Below are 17,134 nucleotides of genomic sequence, written 5' to 3'. Positions count from 1 at the left end.
AGAACACTGTGACTCTGTTCAGACGGCATGGTAAGCCATGGTGGTTAAGCATTTTGAGTTAAATATTATGGCTTAGCATGTCGTGTGAACCATTCATAACCATGCTGGTTACATAACCACAGTTTAAACACATTCACTAACCATCTGCTTCAAAAGGATTAGCAGCCTAACCATGGCTTAGTATATTGTCTAAATAGGCCCTTAACATGTTATCTGAACCGGACCAAAATGTTGGAAAGAGCAAGGTCCTGACGACTGGACCTGTTTATACCTCTACATAGACTGGTATAAACAGTGTAGGCAAATCCTCATTTCACCCACCTATATTATATGAAGCTAACATATCACTTTGTCACAAACCAAGTAAGGATCTTATCAAGGATAAGTGGATTTTCTTTTTAACACTGATCTGAAAATCCTAACCACAGGTTCAGCAAATGGGATGCACAAGATCATTGATACAATAAATACTAATTGAACAGGCTTCCAATAACACCAGACTTCCTAAATTCAAACAAACCAACTGCAGAAATAGCCTTAGATGCTGAGATTCATAATCTTAAACACTTTTGCTTCCCTGAACAACATTGGATTCAGATTCTGTACAATTCTCATCAGTCTTGAATGATTACTAATATCATGATCTCCAACCCCATTCCACTACAAGGGAGTGCAAGTTCGCATTACTTATTTTGAGTGTACTCTATAGCAACATGATAAAATCAAAGAATGCAGGCTATGCAAATAAGTTCCCAAACTCCTGCTGTAAGCAGATGGCACCCTCTTTTACATTGATGACCCTATTAGATCCATACCAAACCTGACTAAGTTTCTTAATTGCTTCCAGCACCTATTGGGATTCATAGTTAAGTGAACAAATGTGGAGGTCATACCTTTGGGACTGTGTTCCTTCCAATGTGGACTTCCAGTGGCAGCCTACTAAAATCACTTATCTAGGCATTAGGATTTCCAGGTGTGTCACTCAGGCTTACAGTTTGAGTGTATTCTTGGGACTCAGCCCTGAACCTGGAAGTCCAGGTCTCAGCAGTGGCTAGGAGTGGTTTGCACAGCTGAGGCTAGTGAGCCAACTGCACCTGTTCCTAGAGATATCTTATCTGGCCACAGTCACACATCTTATAGCATCTTTCTTACCCAGGGCTTTTGTTTCTTCATTCTTTGGTGAGATTGTTTTGAGCTGCATTACACAGGTGGAGAGGGGCAACTACGTGCTTTGAATTTAATACTTCCTCTCTCTTCACTTCTATTGAGACAGAGCCATCTAGTGGCAGAAGATCCCGCTCCCCCCACCCACCCCACGCTATTACCTTTTTAAAAGTGGTTCTTTTTATACCTGGATTTCCAGAGGATACCATGGGAGACGTCCTGGTCATGCACGACATCATGTAATGGACCCAAAAACCTCTGTGAATGGCCAATCAGAAGGATGCAATAAATTACTGGTTTAGAGAAGCCCATAGTTACATCCTGTTTGGACTATCGTAATGCATTCTATGTGGAGCTGCCTTCAAAAACTGTTCAGACACTTCAGCTGCTTCAGAACGCATTTGACTCCTTTGTTACAGCAGCTTCACTGGCTACCAGTCTGTTTCCAGGCAGAATTCAAAGTGCTGATTAGGATCCATAAAGCCCTATAGAGCTTGGGACCAGGCTACCTGAAAGACCACCTTCTCCTATAAGAGCCTGCCCAGTTCTTAAGATCTTCTGGAAGGGGCCTTCTTCCTTCAGACGTGTATTTGGTGATGACCTGAGAGAAGGCCTTTTTGTTCTCAGGCTGTGGAACTTCCTTCCGTTCCCTCTTTGCTGTCCTACTGCCAGCAGGCAAAGACTGCTTTATTCAAGAAGGCATTTGGCTTGTACGTGGGCCTGGTGGTTTATTGCTGCTTTTTATTTTATTTTTATTCTGTATTTTTTTTTGTATTTTAATGTATTGTTTTAATCCATTTTAATTGTGCCTGTAAGCCAACTAGAGTGGGGTACAAACCAATCAATCAGTCAATCAAACCCAACCAACCTTCTTTTTGGTAACATCTTGCCTGATAAAGAGATCTGGAGATCCTGAAAGCTTGCACATTTTTTGTAATCTTTGGTCGGCCTAATAAAGATATTACACTATATGGATTTCAGCATTTAAAAACTTAACTTCAGGAAGACACTTACCATACCAAGTGACATACACAGAGAACGTTGAGAAGTATTTCTTCACAGAGCTCCTGACCAGGACCTGAAATACAAAATATCATGTTAACCTCACTTACAAACACTGATCCTTCCCCCTTTCCTTCCAATACCCTCTCATTTTCCCATCCTTCTCCAACTATGTGTTACCCCCTCTCACAGCAGACATACTCTGCTACACATTTATGATCCTGTTTGTAACATTTTTGAAGTAGCAAGGAACACTCCAGGGGGCTGCCTTCACGGTACCAAGTTGGTGCCCCCTTCCCGCAAAACCCCACAGTTTCACTTACCCAGGTTGGTGTCAGGTAATCCCTACGCCAAGGAGGGAGCACGGGGTTTCTGGTGTGCATCCGAGTACTAGAGCCCCCACCCCACACCCTTCCTGGTTTCCGGAGACCAATCCTCAGTCGCCTTCTGCCAGGACTGCTCCCCGGATCAGCCACTGAGCGAGGTCAAATGACAGAAAAGCTGGGGTGACCTCGCTCCCATTGAAAAAGTCCCTGTCTTTTTTTCTGCGCAGCTTCACAGGAAAGCCTGGTGGTGGCTGCAAAACAGCTGCATCATATAACAGACGCAGCGCAGATTTGCAGCCACCGCGGGGCTTTGGGCGCATACACTTGAGAAGAAGGCAGATTCTAGAATCAGTCTGTCCGGCTTGTTATCAGACAGCCATTCCCCAATTTCATTTCTTTTACCCTTTCAGTATCAACCTAATTTGGATCACCAGTTTTGCACAATATAACAAGGCAGAAGCCTTCTATCCATTTGTAATAGCAATGTTTCTCTCTACTTGTTCAACATGTTATGTTCATGGGTACAATTGTTTACTCCAAAAATGCTTCCTACATTTTATTTACTCATTTTATTTCTACCCCAGTCTCTTCCATGGAACACAAGGCAGTATACACAGAGTCTCTAGGCAGCCTTCAGAGTCCCATCCAGTCATTAATAATACCCAGACATGCTGAGTTTCAGCAAGGTATGCCTATCAGCTATGTCCTGAGACTATGCTGATACGTATTATGGAGATATAAGATACAGAAACAGTCATCCAAATCCATAAATGGGAGCCCCTTCACATATTACAGAATTCCTGCACAGAAGGCTCACTCTTGCATGTTGGAATTCATGTGAAAACCAAACGTAAAATATAATGGGTTTTTTCCCCTGTGTGCACATATGAGATATATGTACAGACAGCAACTAACTAAATAACAGATAGATAAGCAATGATTTTATGTAACTATATGCAGTTTTCACATTAATTCCTACAAAGAATTGCATGTGTAAATGGTGTAGCAATTTCAAAGTACTTCCATGTGGCTTTAAGTACTCTACCTGCTACTTTCAAAAACATTGGGATACATACAAAACTCTTCTTTTGCCTGATTTCTAACAGTTGATAAATTAACAGTGTTATTATATACATGTCTACTCAGAAGTAATGCCCATTAAATTCAAAGGGGCTTACTCCAAGATAAGTCTGCAGAAAATTGCAGCCTAACGTTTCACTGTTTCACTGTTGCTGTGTGTGTGTATGTGTGTGGAGAGGAGGGAGGGAGAGAGAGAGAGATGGGGAGGGAGAACAGGCCACTACTGAACAACAGTTCATTCAGCTCTCTTTTCACTGCACACACGCATACCAAGGAAACTCACAAGATTCTGGTAGGTGAAGTGTTTTCATCCCAGGATTTTCTTTGCTTTTCCAGCTATACTTTACGTTCCCCAGTCTTATTCTCAAGGGAGAAAGGAAGCAGGTAAGTTATGGGTACATTGGGAAAAGATAAGATAAATTTACTTTTCAGATAAGAGATTGTCAGTCATAGTTTAGGTTTACTGTTCATAAACCCCTTTCACTGCTAAAGTGAAACATCCTGGTTGAAGAAATCAAGACTGTTTCATTCCAGACTGGATATTTCTCCACATCATGAAAGTAGAAACTAGGTAGTTCTAATGTTGTAAAATCAGTTGCTGGGCCTGAGGTCAACCTGGTTGTGTGAGAGATTAATCAGCAACTTGTATATTGGAGTGTCCAAGGCTTTCAATATTTGATGGAGAACTTGGAGGGCTTATAGATACTTTTGTGTCCTGCCAGCTGCACTGCTCAGACAGACAAACCAGACACAGTAAATGTGTGACACAGGAGGTGAAGGTGTTGAGAACGAATATCACCAAGAGCATTGGGTCTCAGCTCAAATTAAATCCCAGGAATTTCAGGGAACATTACCCTGTTTCTATGCTCAGAACAGAGCAGCATTCTTCATTAATATAGAATTCCAGCAGAAGTGGCAGCCACTAACCTGGGTGGCTTTAAAGGGGGCTTAGATAAATTCATGGCGAATAAGGCTATCAATGGCTAATAGTCAAGATGGCTATATAATACCAGTTGCTGGAGAACTTGGGAGGGTGCTATAATTGTGCTCATGTCATGCTTGTGGGATTCCCACAGATAACTGGTTGGCCACTATAGGAACAGAATGCAGAACTATACTGGCTTTTGGCCTGATCCAGCATGGCACTTCTTCTTACCAGGGCAAGTAAATCCTCTGGACTTGGAACAGGCAAGAATACTCAGAATGGAGGTTGCAATATTCATGAGTATTTAGTTCAACTAAAAGTAAAGGTAAGGTTAACTGTTTGCTGTGGCAAAGAGCACAAAATAATACCAACAATTCCCCAGGACACCATGGAGAAGACAAAAGGGAAGTCATGTGTACATTTAAGAGGCATGTGGTGAAAACTGGCCTGAAAATGGTTTGAAGGCACTCAAAGCAATTCTTCTACTGAAGTTAAATTGCTCTTATTGAGCATGCTACATGAATGGGAGGCTGACTAGCACTGACCAAGTGGTTTTGCATGGTGAGTGACATCCCCATAGAAATGGTGTGTGAGGCATGAAGCCAGGTGCATAGCTGGAGGTGGGAGGAGGAGCTGTTCTTCTCAGCACTGGCTAAATCCCTTTCTCTGTGCTGAGCGAGGCACGGAGCTCTCAGCACAGAGAAAAGGAAAATGGGAGAGGGGATGATGTCAGTGTACAAGGCCATACCCACTGATGCCATCTGGCCCATGGAGGACCTAAGGGGAATTCCCTCTCCACTCCCCAAATTCTGATTCTGCACCCTTGTCTAACTACACATCCTTCTCTTTAAAAAGAAAAGAAAAAGATGTTGTGCGTATCACAACACTTTCCAGGACATAACCACTACTATATTAAATTATGTTTGTCAATAAAATTATACTCCTGCGATGTAACAGAGAGTTTGCTAAAAATAAGTAATAAATATTTTTAAGTTTCCACTTATTCCTTAGCAAGCTGATGTTGCATTATCAAGGCAGCTAGTATTAATTACTCCCAGTGTAGAACTAATGAGGAAGAAGGAGGAGGAGGAGGTGATTGTGGTGGTCTGTGTAAAGATTCTCAGATTGTAAAGAGAAAGCAGAATGCCAATAGAGGGAGGCCTTAAGCCAGATAATAGAGGGAAGTTAAAAGGAACAGAAAATAACCAAGACAAGATGTTGTTTGAAAAAGGATGGGCGAAGGGAAAGCAAAGAAACAAACTCCAAGCTATGCCATTCTAAACAGGATTTTATTATTTAAATCCCTTGTGCACTGATTATATTTTGTTGCATTATGTGAAATACCCTGAGCATCAGTGGAAGCAGTGATGGATGAAGGGGAAGTTGTATAAATTACAGTACTCTACAAGTGACAGATTCTGTATTTCTGTTTTCTTGTGTTCCATTTACGTAAACTAGTCTGCAGAGATTTCTTCCTCCATTTTAATTTGGTCTAAACTTCCTTGTTGCTGCTGCCTCCCATCTCCACCGCCACCTCTTCATTTTCTCCCTCCTTCCCACCCCCTCTCTCAACCCCTGCTGTTCTCTCCTCTTTAGTTAAGGGGCCTGACTAAAGGTATATTAGATTCCCTTCTAAGAAATGGGACCTTCACTTTTTTATTTTTGGAAAAGACAAATGTTAAGATAAGCAGGAAGCAGCAATATTAAAGCAGCATAAACACCTTAAAGCTGCCTTCTCAAAAAAACAGATGATTTTAATAAGTATCAGTTCACAAGAAATACAAATCACCTTCATAACCGTAATTTCAGATGGGGTTGGGGGGGGGGAGGTTTCAGGGGACGAGAGTGACTTTAATTGGATAAATTAAAGTTATACTACTAAAAAGGCAGAGCAATTTAAAAACATTTATTGAGGTTATACTTTATTACACCTTTGTATTAATAGTGAACTCATTCTCTGAATGTGGATTCTTATGTAGTCAAAATGGCACTGTCCTCACATAAGAGGGAGGGTTGCGTGAATCCTAAGGTTTGCGGAAGTACACATTATTTTTAAGGAAAAAACTTCTCAAGGATAGGAAATGCTTCCAAACAACTCAGTGAGGACCCTGCATGCTCAGTGGGCACAAAATGTTGGCTGGCTGTTGGGCATGAGGGGAGTGGGGGAGGGGGAGGATGAACGGAGTGGAATATCAAGGAAGAGGACAAATCTGGCTGGCACCCTGAAGAGGGGCACTCCACACTGTAACATTTTGTTGCAGGTCCCACTTTTTACTTTATCGTGACAATATCAAGGTCACCCATGCAGGACTCTCTTTTTTAAAAACAAACAAACCCCTAAGCGAAAGGTTTTATGCCATCAGCATGCACACCATTTGTTTAACTGTTATTAAATAAGTACATTGGAAGCATATGCTAACCATTCACCTTCTGTTTTCTAACACATTTGTGTTTCCCAACACAAATACGTAATTGCCTTACTAAGTCAATATTGGACTGCCTGCTGTGCATTTGTGATGACTAATACTAATAAAAGAAAGTTGAAACTTCAAGCCAGTATTATAGCTTAGTCATAAAACAACCCCATTCTTTTATAATACTTGATTTAATCTTCTTTGGTCTCTTTTATACTATTTCAGAACTACATCTTCTGTTGACACACAGAAGTTCCCAAATCCATGTTTGCTGAAGGAACCTGAATGCAGCTGTGTGGGGGAGAAGTGGGGAGGAAAATTTACAGGAGAGAAAGAATGATCATGGATGTGTCACTTAATACTTTCCCCATCTAATAATTCCCAGCAGGGCTTATTTTGAGTCTTGGCCTTTGGGATCCTTGTTGAGAGGAGGAAATAGGTGAAAATGGTTGGGGGAGGAGGAGTCATGGGGGAGAATGGGCAGGTGGCAGAAAAATTAAGCAGCTACTGATTCTTCCCTACAAATGCAGACTTCTGTGTTAGTGTTCTGAGAGAAACACAGATTTGGGAAGCTCAGGTTTTCCTTAGAACAATACCACTTTAGTCCTTGGCCATAAGAGCAGAGACATAGAGAACCTTGTGCTCATGCCTCCCCAGCATCTGATAGTAATTAAGCTCAAATAATGGTAATTTATGTGTGATTATTTTTATAATCATATCAAGGCTGAAATGTTACAACTTCAATCACCTTAGAATCCATCACTGTAAAAGCATATTTCTGATACGTAAAGATAGGAAGGCTTTTTCATTTGTTAATGTTTACAAATAAATATTACAGGATACATTTTAATTTAGTGTTTTAGATTTTGTAAATGGCACATATAGCAGCTTATTGTTAAGTTAGGATAACAAAATGTATCTTTCTACACTGGCGATTTGGTCTAGAGTAGGGTGACCAACTGTCAGGATTTCCCCGGATTTGTCCTGGTTTTTGTTCTTTCCATGGTGTCAGGGGGGATTTTCTATAATTTTCAATAATGTCCTGGAATGACACACCTTCCTCTTTAAGGCTGCCATTAGCATGGCAGGAGGGAATGACATGCTTTCTTGAGGCACATCATTCCCCCACCCCGAGCTCCAATTGAGGTCTTAAAGGGGAAAGTGGGTCATTCGTGGACATTATAGAAAAGGCCCCAACTGGAGTGGATGGTGGTGGTGCAGAATGAAATCCTTTCCCCTCCTCCACTCCAATCGGGTTCTTTAAGGTGGCGGGGGAATAACGTACTTTCTGCAGGACTCAGAAATCTCCTTCCCCCCCACACACTAGGTGTCCTCCTTTTGGGTTTCCCAAATATGGTCACCCTAGTCTAGGGCTCTGGTTCCTATGCACTATTAAAATGTGTTAGTCTTCATTATAAAAATAAAGTGTCATTGCAAGTATCCCATTTTGTTTTTCTAGTTCTCCTCACATATTGTCTAGCATATGATACAAGTTGTTTGCATGCTCCCTGGTTCAAGGGTCAGACCTCTGACAAATTTTATACATTGTAATAAATGTATAAGGCCCCCAAGAGCTTCTCTGCCTCAACTTCTCTGAGGTAGAATTCGGCCCTCAGGCTTAAAGAGGTTCTGCAGCCTTGGTCTAAGGACTTACTTCTTTTCGTTTCATCTTTCCCACTCAGCCACTTCCCAAGATGTGGGCCTCTGTGAGCCTTCTCCTGATTTCATCTCTCCTCACGGGAAAGCTGCTGGCTGAACGCTGCCCACGGATCTGCATCTGCGATAGCATCAAGTATCAAGTTGTGTGCTTGAAGAAGAACCTCACCGAGGTGCCTGTTAACATCCCACAGGTCAGTCTGTAGGAAGCACTGAGGCAAGTGCAACACGAGGTAGTAAGCATACTTCTAGAAAGTAATTATTAGCTTTTGTGATTCCTAGATTGAACAAACTGGTCAGATTGGTTCAGGTGTTGGAAGTGTGCAGTGGATCACTCTGATTTTGTCCATTTATGATGGAACTGTTATATGGTTCATGGGTACTGAGTGCAGGCCTTGGATATAGAAATGTCAAATCATAGGGACTAATCCTCTTGACATCTCACTTAATAGTTTAGTAAATTTATTTAAGATGTCTTTTTTTGAACTTGATTGCAATTGCTGAGAAATTGCCTTCTCCAGGATAGGCCTCCCCGATCTCTACATTCTGATGGGGATGTCTTGCTTACTATACACGGTTTGGCCATAGTGCAAAGGAAGGTCTTCCTACCATGTGGAATGATCTCACTGAGATCAGGTGGGCTCCACCAACAACTAAAGATACATTTGTTTGCCCAAGTGTTTCCATTGCCAGCTATCCCTGTTTATTTTAATGAGATTTTATTGTTTTATCACTGCTTTATTGTTTTAATTATTGGTTTTATTGTATTTTATCATGCAAACTGCTTTGGGATTATTTTTTAAAATGAAAAGTGGTATAGAAATTCTCTAAAAAATAATAATGAGATTGTTCTTCCCAGATACTGGAAGATATAAACATATTCACTGGGCCTCCTCCAAATTAAAACAGACCAAAAAAGTTCTAATAAAGTTGTGAATGACAAAGCACTTTCAGAGATGTCCAAGAATTCAAGACTCTGTTCCAAGTTATTTTATAATAGTCCTTTTCTTCAAAACCACATAACAGGTTATAAATCTGTGAAATCACCTGTTTATTAAAAAGTACAGTGCTGTATAAGCACTTTCCCAAGTAGTTAGGTGATGGAAGTTTAAATTAAATCTCTCATTTGAAGATATTGGTTTGGGTCCAGTTTTAATCATTTATAAGAGTATGTCCATTGAAAACAACCCATTAAGTTAGTAATTTATTCGAATGTGTGTTGGTCCCAGATGTATGACTAAATCTGAAACCAACCTCATGAAACCAAGAGAAACCCCAGTTTTGTGATTTAGCAAAAAAAAAAGATTGACCAAGTTATCTAAATTTCCATTTGATATCAAGTACATCTCTCTCTCTCTCTCTCTCTCTCTCTATCTGTTATCCTTTTTTCATCTGTAGAAGGTTCCTAATCTGTTTCTTTTTCTGGGATTAAAAATTGAAATTTGTTGGTATAGGCTCAAAAGGTGAGACCTTTTGGCTACATTTTCTTCCTATATTCCAAATGTGTGATAGTTTTAATAAAGAATTGGCATATTACTACACTAACACACTGGGAAACTCTTCAGTGGTCTTGAGCCAAAGAAGCAAATAGGGCAATAAATTGGGGATAAAACGAATGTTTTATCTGTGTAATCTACAGGTCACTCAAAGATTGGACATACGAGGTAATGAAATCAAAGTCATCCCTGCGGGAGCTTTCTTCCCTATTCCATACCTCACCCACTTGAACCTTCAGAGATGCAAAGTAGAAAACATTGATGAAGGGGCCTTCAGAGGATTAGGACGGCTGGTCTACCTCAACCTGGCTTCCAATAATATAGCTTTCATCTATCAAGAGTCTTTCGATGGCCTGTCTTCTCTCCAGCAACTTATTTTAGAAAACAATCGCATTGAAGAAATAAAGCCAGGGGCTTTTGGACAACTGGGCTTCCTCAGCTTTCTTAACCTGGCCAGAAACTCCCTGGTTTACTTACCAGATATGGTCTTCCAGGGACTTCAGCTGATCAAATGGATCAATTTGTCCCATAATTTGCTCCATGTACTTGCTAATGAAGCCTTTGGTGGATTACCGACCCTTAGAAGGTTGAGCCTAGATCACAATGAGCTGCAGTTCCTTCCAACTGAATCACTGTCTAGACTATCTGGCACAAACCGCCTGGACTTTGGACACAATCCCATTGCCTATATTGGGGAGGAGGCCATTGAGATGGCTTCCCTGAAACAGCTCTTCTTGGACAACATGGCCCTTCAAGACATTTCATACAGAGCTTTCATAAAGAGCCCCGTACTACATACACTCAGCCTGAACAACAACCAGCTGTTTGTGCTGCAACCACTAACAGGAATGACCCACCTTAAAAAAATCAACTTAACAGGGAACCCTGTGCTTTGCACTTGCTACATGCGCCCCTTCAAAGAGTGGGCTGCAAAAGCAAGAATCCATGCTGACGTGGTGTGTGCTGGCCCTGTTGCTTTCAGGGGAGAGCACCTAGAATCCCTGAGGACATCAGATATGAAGTGTACAGATCATGCTTTAGAAGAGAAGTTGCTTCCCAGCATGGCCACGGTCACCAGGGAACCAGAGGAGGCTGCAATAAAGTGCCCAGAAGGATGCAACTGTTCACCCGATTACCAGCATGGAAACTGTGACAGCAGAAATCTCAAGAGCATTCCCAAGGGATTTCCTAGTAACACCCAACTCCTGAACTTGAGGCACAATGAGTTCCGGTCCATACCAAAAGGCTCCTTCCCTGGCTTGAAAAACCTGACATCACTCCACTTGCAGAACTGCAAGATAGCTGAACTGCAGCCTGGTGCTTTCCAGGACCTGAAAAAATTAGTCTATCTTTACCTGTCCAACAATGACATCTCTTCTATAGATGCTGAAGTTTTCAAAGGGATCACCCAGCTTGCCTATCTCTACCTGGACCACAATGGATTCATCCACATGCCCAAAGGGGCCTTCAGTCTCTTGCCTAACCTCTTCGCCCTCCATTTACAACACAACCGCATCGGTCAGCTGCCAGATAATGCTCTGGCTGGGATGGAGAAGTTACGCTGGCTCTATCTAACAGGAAACCACATTGCCCAGGTGTCTCTTAAGGCTTTGAGTCATGCCAAGATGCTGGAGAAACTGCACCTAGATGAGAATTCTTTGCAGGAAGTTCCCACCAGGTCCCTCAGAGGTTTGTCCATGCTTAGTGAACTGAAGTTGTCCAAGAATCCCATAAAGTACATTGGGAATGGTGCCTTCCTTCCAGTGGCAAGATCCCTACAGCACCTGTACCTAAATAATATGGGGCTAGAACAGGTAAGCTGGTGTGGGGAAGACAGAAATTAAGATTTGCATTCTGATGCTGTATTTCTAAGAACATCTCTCTACAGCTATAGGAATGTTCCTTTGTTTAATGTTATTAAATAGAAGTTAAACTCAGAGAATACATAAATGTGTCACAGGGTCATAATCAGACTGTAGGCCATAGTTTGCTACCTTATCCTAAGTACAAGCCTCACTGATGGTGTAAAGCTTAAAGGGGATAAACATAATCAAAGAATAGTTCCCTGTAAGGAATATTAGCCATGCTGGCTGGGGATGATGGGAATTGTAGTCCAAAACATCTGGAGGGCACCAGTTTGGGGAGGACAGGTTCACACTGACTGGCCATGGCTCTCTGGTGTTATCAGATAAATTTTTTGGTGCCCTACCATGATGATGCCAGGGACAGTTGTTGTAATGCTGACTTTGATGGACTCGGTATAATGCAGCTTCCTAAATACAGCTTGCATTCAAAGTAGATGCACAATATATAAATATAATCCCAGAATTATTGCCACTTTTCTCCTAAGTAAGGACACCATCAACCGAATGATTTCAAAGAGATTGGGAGAGGATGCAGTGCTAACCTTTTTGTACGAGAGAGATTGCACCTGGATGAGAAAAGCTGAACCTAGAGCTAATTCCTTCACTCTCTTTATGCCTATAGGCTAATCAAGCCCAGGTCTGGGGAAACAATTCCATTTTTTCATCCCACAAAATTAAGTTTTGTTTATATTATATAGCATCTATAATTTGAATGGTCTGGAATGGGATTGGGTACCTAAGATATTTGGATAAGTAGAAGAGCAGCTTACACAGGTTTATGCTGACACTAGTTGGATACACAGTAGACCAGCATGAACTGTAGTTTTGGATAACTGGACAAGATAAGGATGCTAATTCACTGTTGTCATCCTTGAGCTCCCACACATCCAACCTCTTATGTGTTCGCAGATTTCTCCTGGTACCTTCGCTGGCTTGGGTCGAAAGATAAAGAGTCTGTACCTGGAGAAAAACAAAATGCACAGCTTGCCTGACTTACATGGTTTTACAGCTCTAGAAGTCATCAACCTGAGTGATGTACCTTTCAACTGCAGCTGTCAACTTCTCTTGCTGCGCAAGTGAGCCATGAATTTCCACTACTGCACATGGGCCTGTAGAAGATCAGTGGGTGGAGCGCTTGTCCTCCTTATTTGGCAGAATTTAGAACTCATCCTAACAATGTGCACTTGCCAGCCATCTCAGCAAAGCGATTAGGGACATTTCTCTAGCTTTTGCTGCCCAGTCACATAATTGACAGGATTCTATCTCTACTTATATGGTTGCGTTTATTATTTCTCCAGTACTATCAACATACATGGCTTTTTCAGAGTTGGAAGGGACCTTGGAGATCACCCCCTGTTCAATGCAGGTTCTGCAATACTGGATGCAGCTACACCATCCCTGCCTAGGCTCTGTTTAATTACGTCCAGTGCAGAACCTCCTGAGCAAGTCTGGTCTTCAGCTTATACGATTAGATAGCTTACCTTAATGCAGGGATGAGCAACCTCTTTTGGGCCAGGGGCCAGCTTTCTCCACTCCTGGACCAAGGGGACAGGGCCGGATTACACCAAGAAGGCCAGCCCCCTCCCATGATGCCATCCAGCCCTGCCCACTTCCCCCTTTTTGCCATGCAGAAAGGCATGGAGCTCCTTTCTGAATGGGGAAAGGGACTTGGCCAGGGTTTGCAGGAGCAGGCCAAGTCAAGTTCTTCCTTCCCATACTGGTCATGTCTCAATAGGAATGACAAGCAGTATGGGAAAGAACTGAGTTCAGGCTTGTAGGAGCCAGTCCTGGGGAATCCCCATGTTTTCTCTGACCAGAGATTGGAGATAACATGGGGTTCTTTCTCCTCCACTTCCTTCCCAAGCTTCCAGGCCAGGGGGCAGGGCTCAGAGTGGGCTGGATTGGGCACTTCTGTAGGCCAGACAAGGCCTGCAGGCTAGAGATTGCCCTCCCTTGTCCTAATGTTTAGACAAAATCTGCTTCCCTGCAATTTCTAGCTAGTGTTTCTAGTCCTGTCCTCTGGAGTATCAGAGAACTCTGCTGCATCTTCTGCATTACAGCCTCTCACATATTTGAAGACAGCGATCATGTCTTCCCTTGCTATAAAAACAAAAAACTGGTTCTGGTTTACAACCTAAATCTTATAGTTGCAACTGCACATGATTTGAGAGTTCTGATGTTGTAAGGGATCCTGGGATGTACCACTTGAATTTTATGGCACAGCCTCAAAAGAGGCTAAAGTGGCTTGGGCCAACTATGTGAAAGAGTAATATGAGAGAAGTATCAAGAGTAATTGGGACATGGCCCTCTTTTTATTGCAAAGAGATGAGTTGGGGGAGGGGGGAAGCCATGACAGGTTACCTACCCAGAACGCTGCCCTTAACAAAAAAAGGTGGTCTCTCACTAGCCTGGTCCAAAACTCTATTGAAAGGTAGGGGATATGCAACGGAAGTTGATGGATGGTCCAGTGGTTGTGTCAAGCTGATCAGCTGCATTACGTACTTGCCTTAGAAAATTATAATATGCTAAAAATAAATTGGTCTAAATCAGAGATGATGTTGTTTAACTATACTAAGAAGGAAGAAAAGGATTGGGAATTTAAGGGAATGGAATTGAAAGTTAAGAATGAGATTAAATATTTGGGAATTAAAATTACAAAAAATCTAGAGAATCTAGAAAGGGAAAATTTAACGAGGTTAAAGAAGGAGGTACTAGAGAAATTGGAGAAATATAAAAGATTAAATTTATCTTGGTTTGGGAGAATAGCTTTGATAAAAATGAAGATATTAGCTAAAATTAATTTTGTATTTAGGATGCTACCTATAAAAATATCAGAAACCGAGATAAAAAGTTGGCAAAATATTATTAATAAATATTGTAATGGAGAAAAGAGAGCAAGAGTGAATAAAAATAATTGGTACCTAAGCCAAAAAAAGGGGGGAATGGGTCTCCCAAACATAAAATTATACTACGTAGCAAATAGATTAAGACATGTTGTAGAAGCAATTATGGGAGTAGGAGATTTATATTGGATGGAAGAAAAAATCATAAGTAAGGTAGAGATGAATCTGGAGAATGTTTTTTTTAAAGATGGAGGAAGAAAGTGGGTTGGAAGTATAGATAATCCACTCCTGAGGACTCAATGGGAAATTTGGAGTAAATTTAAAGGGAAGCTGCTTCCGAGCAACTCTCCCTTAGCACCGATAATAATGTTAAAGAATTTCCCAGAGGATCTAAAGGGCAGATTATGTAAAATATTAAAAGAGAAAAATAAAATAAAATTAAAGGATTGGGTAAGAGATATTAAAACAAGAGAGGATATGGAAAATTTGTTAAAGGAGAAGAAGCTATCTTGGTTAGAATATGGTCAATTAGAACAATGGAATAAAAAGTGGATTAAAGATAATAGAATGTGCAGAAAGATGACGAGGTTTGAAGAATTAGTAGTAAGTAAGGAGAAAGGAAAAGGAGGTAGTATAGTTTCAAAAGGATTAATGAGTGAAATATATAAAATATTGTTAGAGAAGGAGTTTAGAGAGAATACAGAGAAAATGATTTGGGAATCAGATTTGAAGATACAAATAGGGCGACAGAGCTGGGAGGGACTATGGAAACAAAGAGTGTTGAGAAGTTTATCAGTAAGAATAAAGGAGAATTATTTCAAAATTTTATGGAGGTGGTACCTAACCCCGGTTAGATTGAATAAGATAAGTGATCAACATTCAGCAAATTGTTGGAGAGGATGTGGGGAAAAAGGAACGTATTTACATATGTGGTGGCAATGCAAATATGTACAAAGATTATGGAAGATGGTGTTCTCAGAAATTGAAGAAATAGTGGGAATGAAAATAGAACAAACACCAAAAATAGCATTGCTGTCACTATTTGAAGATATAAAGTGTGGAAAAGGAACTATAGAGCTGATATCGAGTTTGTTGGTTGCAGCACGATTGATGATAGCTAGGAACTGGAAGATCCAAGGGGAATATTCTATTGAGGAATGGTATAAAGTAGTATGGGACATAGCCATTAATGATAAACTGACATGCAATATTAAGTGGAGAAAAGGTGTAACTAAAATAAATGAGTTCGAAGGAATCTGGAAACAGTTCCTAGTGTTCGTGTTTACTAAGGGAAGTGGGAAACCACCAGCAGAAGAAATGATTAGATTTTGGACTCAAGAATGATCCCGAGGTGGGGGGTGCACTTTTATGTTAAGAATGAAGATGTTGTAGTGTGATAAGGCATATGTAATAGTTTTTGATATTTGTACTCAACAATTATTCAATATGTATGCAGCAGATATTTGATGTATTTTTTTTTCTTATTGTGTTTGTTTCAGTTATATTTTGGAAATGTTTATCTATGTTTATATAGTGTTGAAAATGAATAAAAATTATTATAAAAAAAAAAGAGAATGTAAATCTTAAGTAAAAAGGTAATTGAATGTAATAGCAAACACAGCACGCGGGCTATGTTAATTTTAGCTCTTCCCCTGGATACAAGGGGCTGTATTAGTGTTTTATTACCATTTTGTTTGCTCTAATAAAATAGTAAAATTTAAAAAAAAAAAAAAGAAAATTATAATATGGGTTAAGTTAACGGAAACATCATATCCAAACAGCTTTCTTACCCATTACTTTGTGCATTTCACAATAATAGAAAGAGCCCTCAGAAATTTATGAAAATGTACGCTAGTTGAGTGACTAGATGTGGGCTCGGTGTCAAGTAGATTATAATTTCTTACCTCTGTTTTTCAGGTGGCTTGACAAGCTGAACCTGAAAGTAGGAGCCACCTGTGGCTTGCCAGCGGATGTACGTGGCCAAAAGGTGAAGCTCACAACTGCCTTCCAAAACTGCCCAGGGTGGATTACCAAGAAGGCCAAACGAACCAGCTCAACTAAAGCCAAAACTGGAAGAAACTCCAATAAGACCCAGCGAACAGGAAACATGCAAGTTAGGAGAAGCAGGAAACGCAAGGCTTGAAAAGAGGGAAGCAAGGCTACTGCAAGAACCATGGTTCTCATCTTCTCCGCTATTAGAAAAGCAGGGCTAGAGAGAGAAAAAGAGCGTATCCATTGGTAGATGCATTTATGGCCTGTAAATCTATATCACTACAGTAAGTGCATTTTCAGTGGAAGAAAGCAGACCCGATTTTACCAAAAGACAAGTGATCTCAGGATGTTAGAAGATGCGGTCAGCAGAG

The 17,134-nt window shown here is 40.9% G+C and overlaps 1 protein-coding gene across 1 annotated transcript; it reads left to right on the top strand.

Annotated features, from left to right (window-relative positions):
* Positions 1 to 3,856: 3,856 nt before the first annotated feature.
* On the top strand, positions 3,857 to 17,131 carry CHADL (chondroadherin like). Its single transcript, XM_063134646.1, is given in 5 exon segments — positions 3,857 to 3,956; positions 8,594 to 8,761; positions 10,207 to 11,877; positions 12,838 to 13,004; positions 16,689 to 17,131. Coding segments are annotated over 4 exon segments (2,319 nt in total). The 5' UTR covers positions 3,857 to 3,956; positions 8,594 to 8,605; the 3' UTR covers positions 17,014 to 17,131.
* Positions 17,132 to 17,134: the final 3 nt, after the last annotated feature.

Source organism: Elgaria multicarinata, chromosome 9 (genome assembly GCF_023053635.1).
Source record: "Elgaria multicarinata webbii isolate HBS135686 ecotype San Diego chromosome 9, rElgMul1.1.pri, whole genome shotgun sequence".
Classification (NCBI taxonomy): Eukaryota; Metazoa; Chordata; class Lepidosauria; order Squamata; family Anguidae; genus Elgaria; species Elgaria multicarinata.
This window is presented reverse-complemented; position numbering and strand designations above follow the sequence as displayed.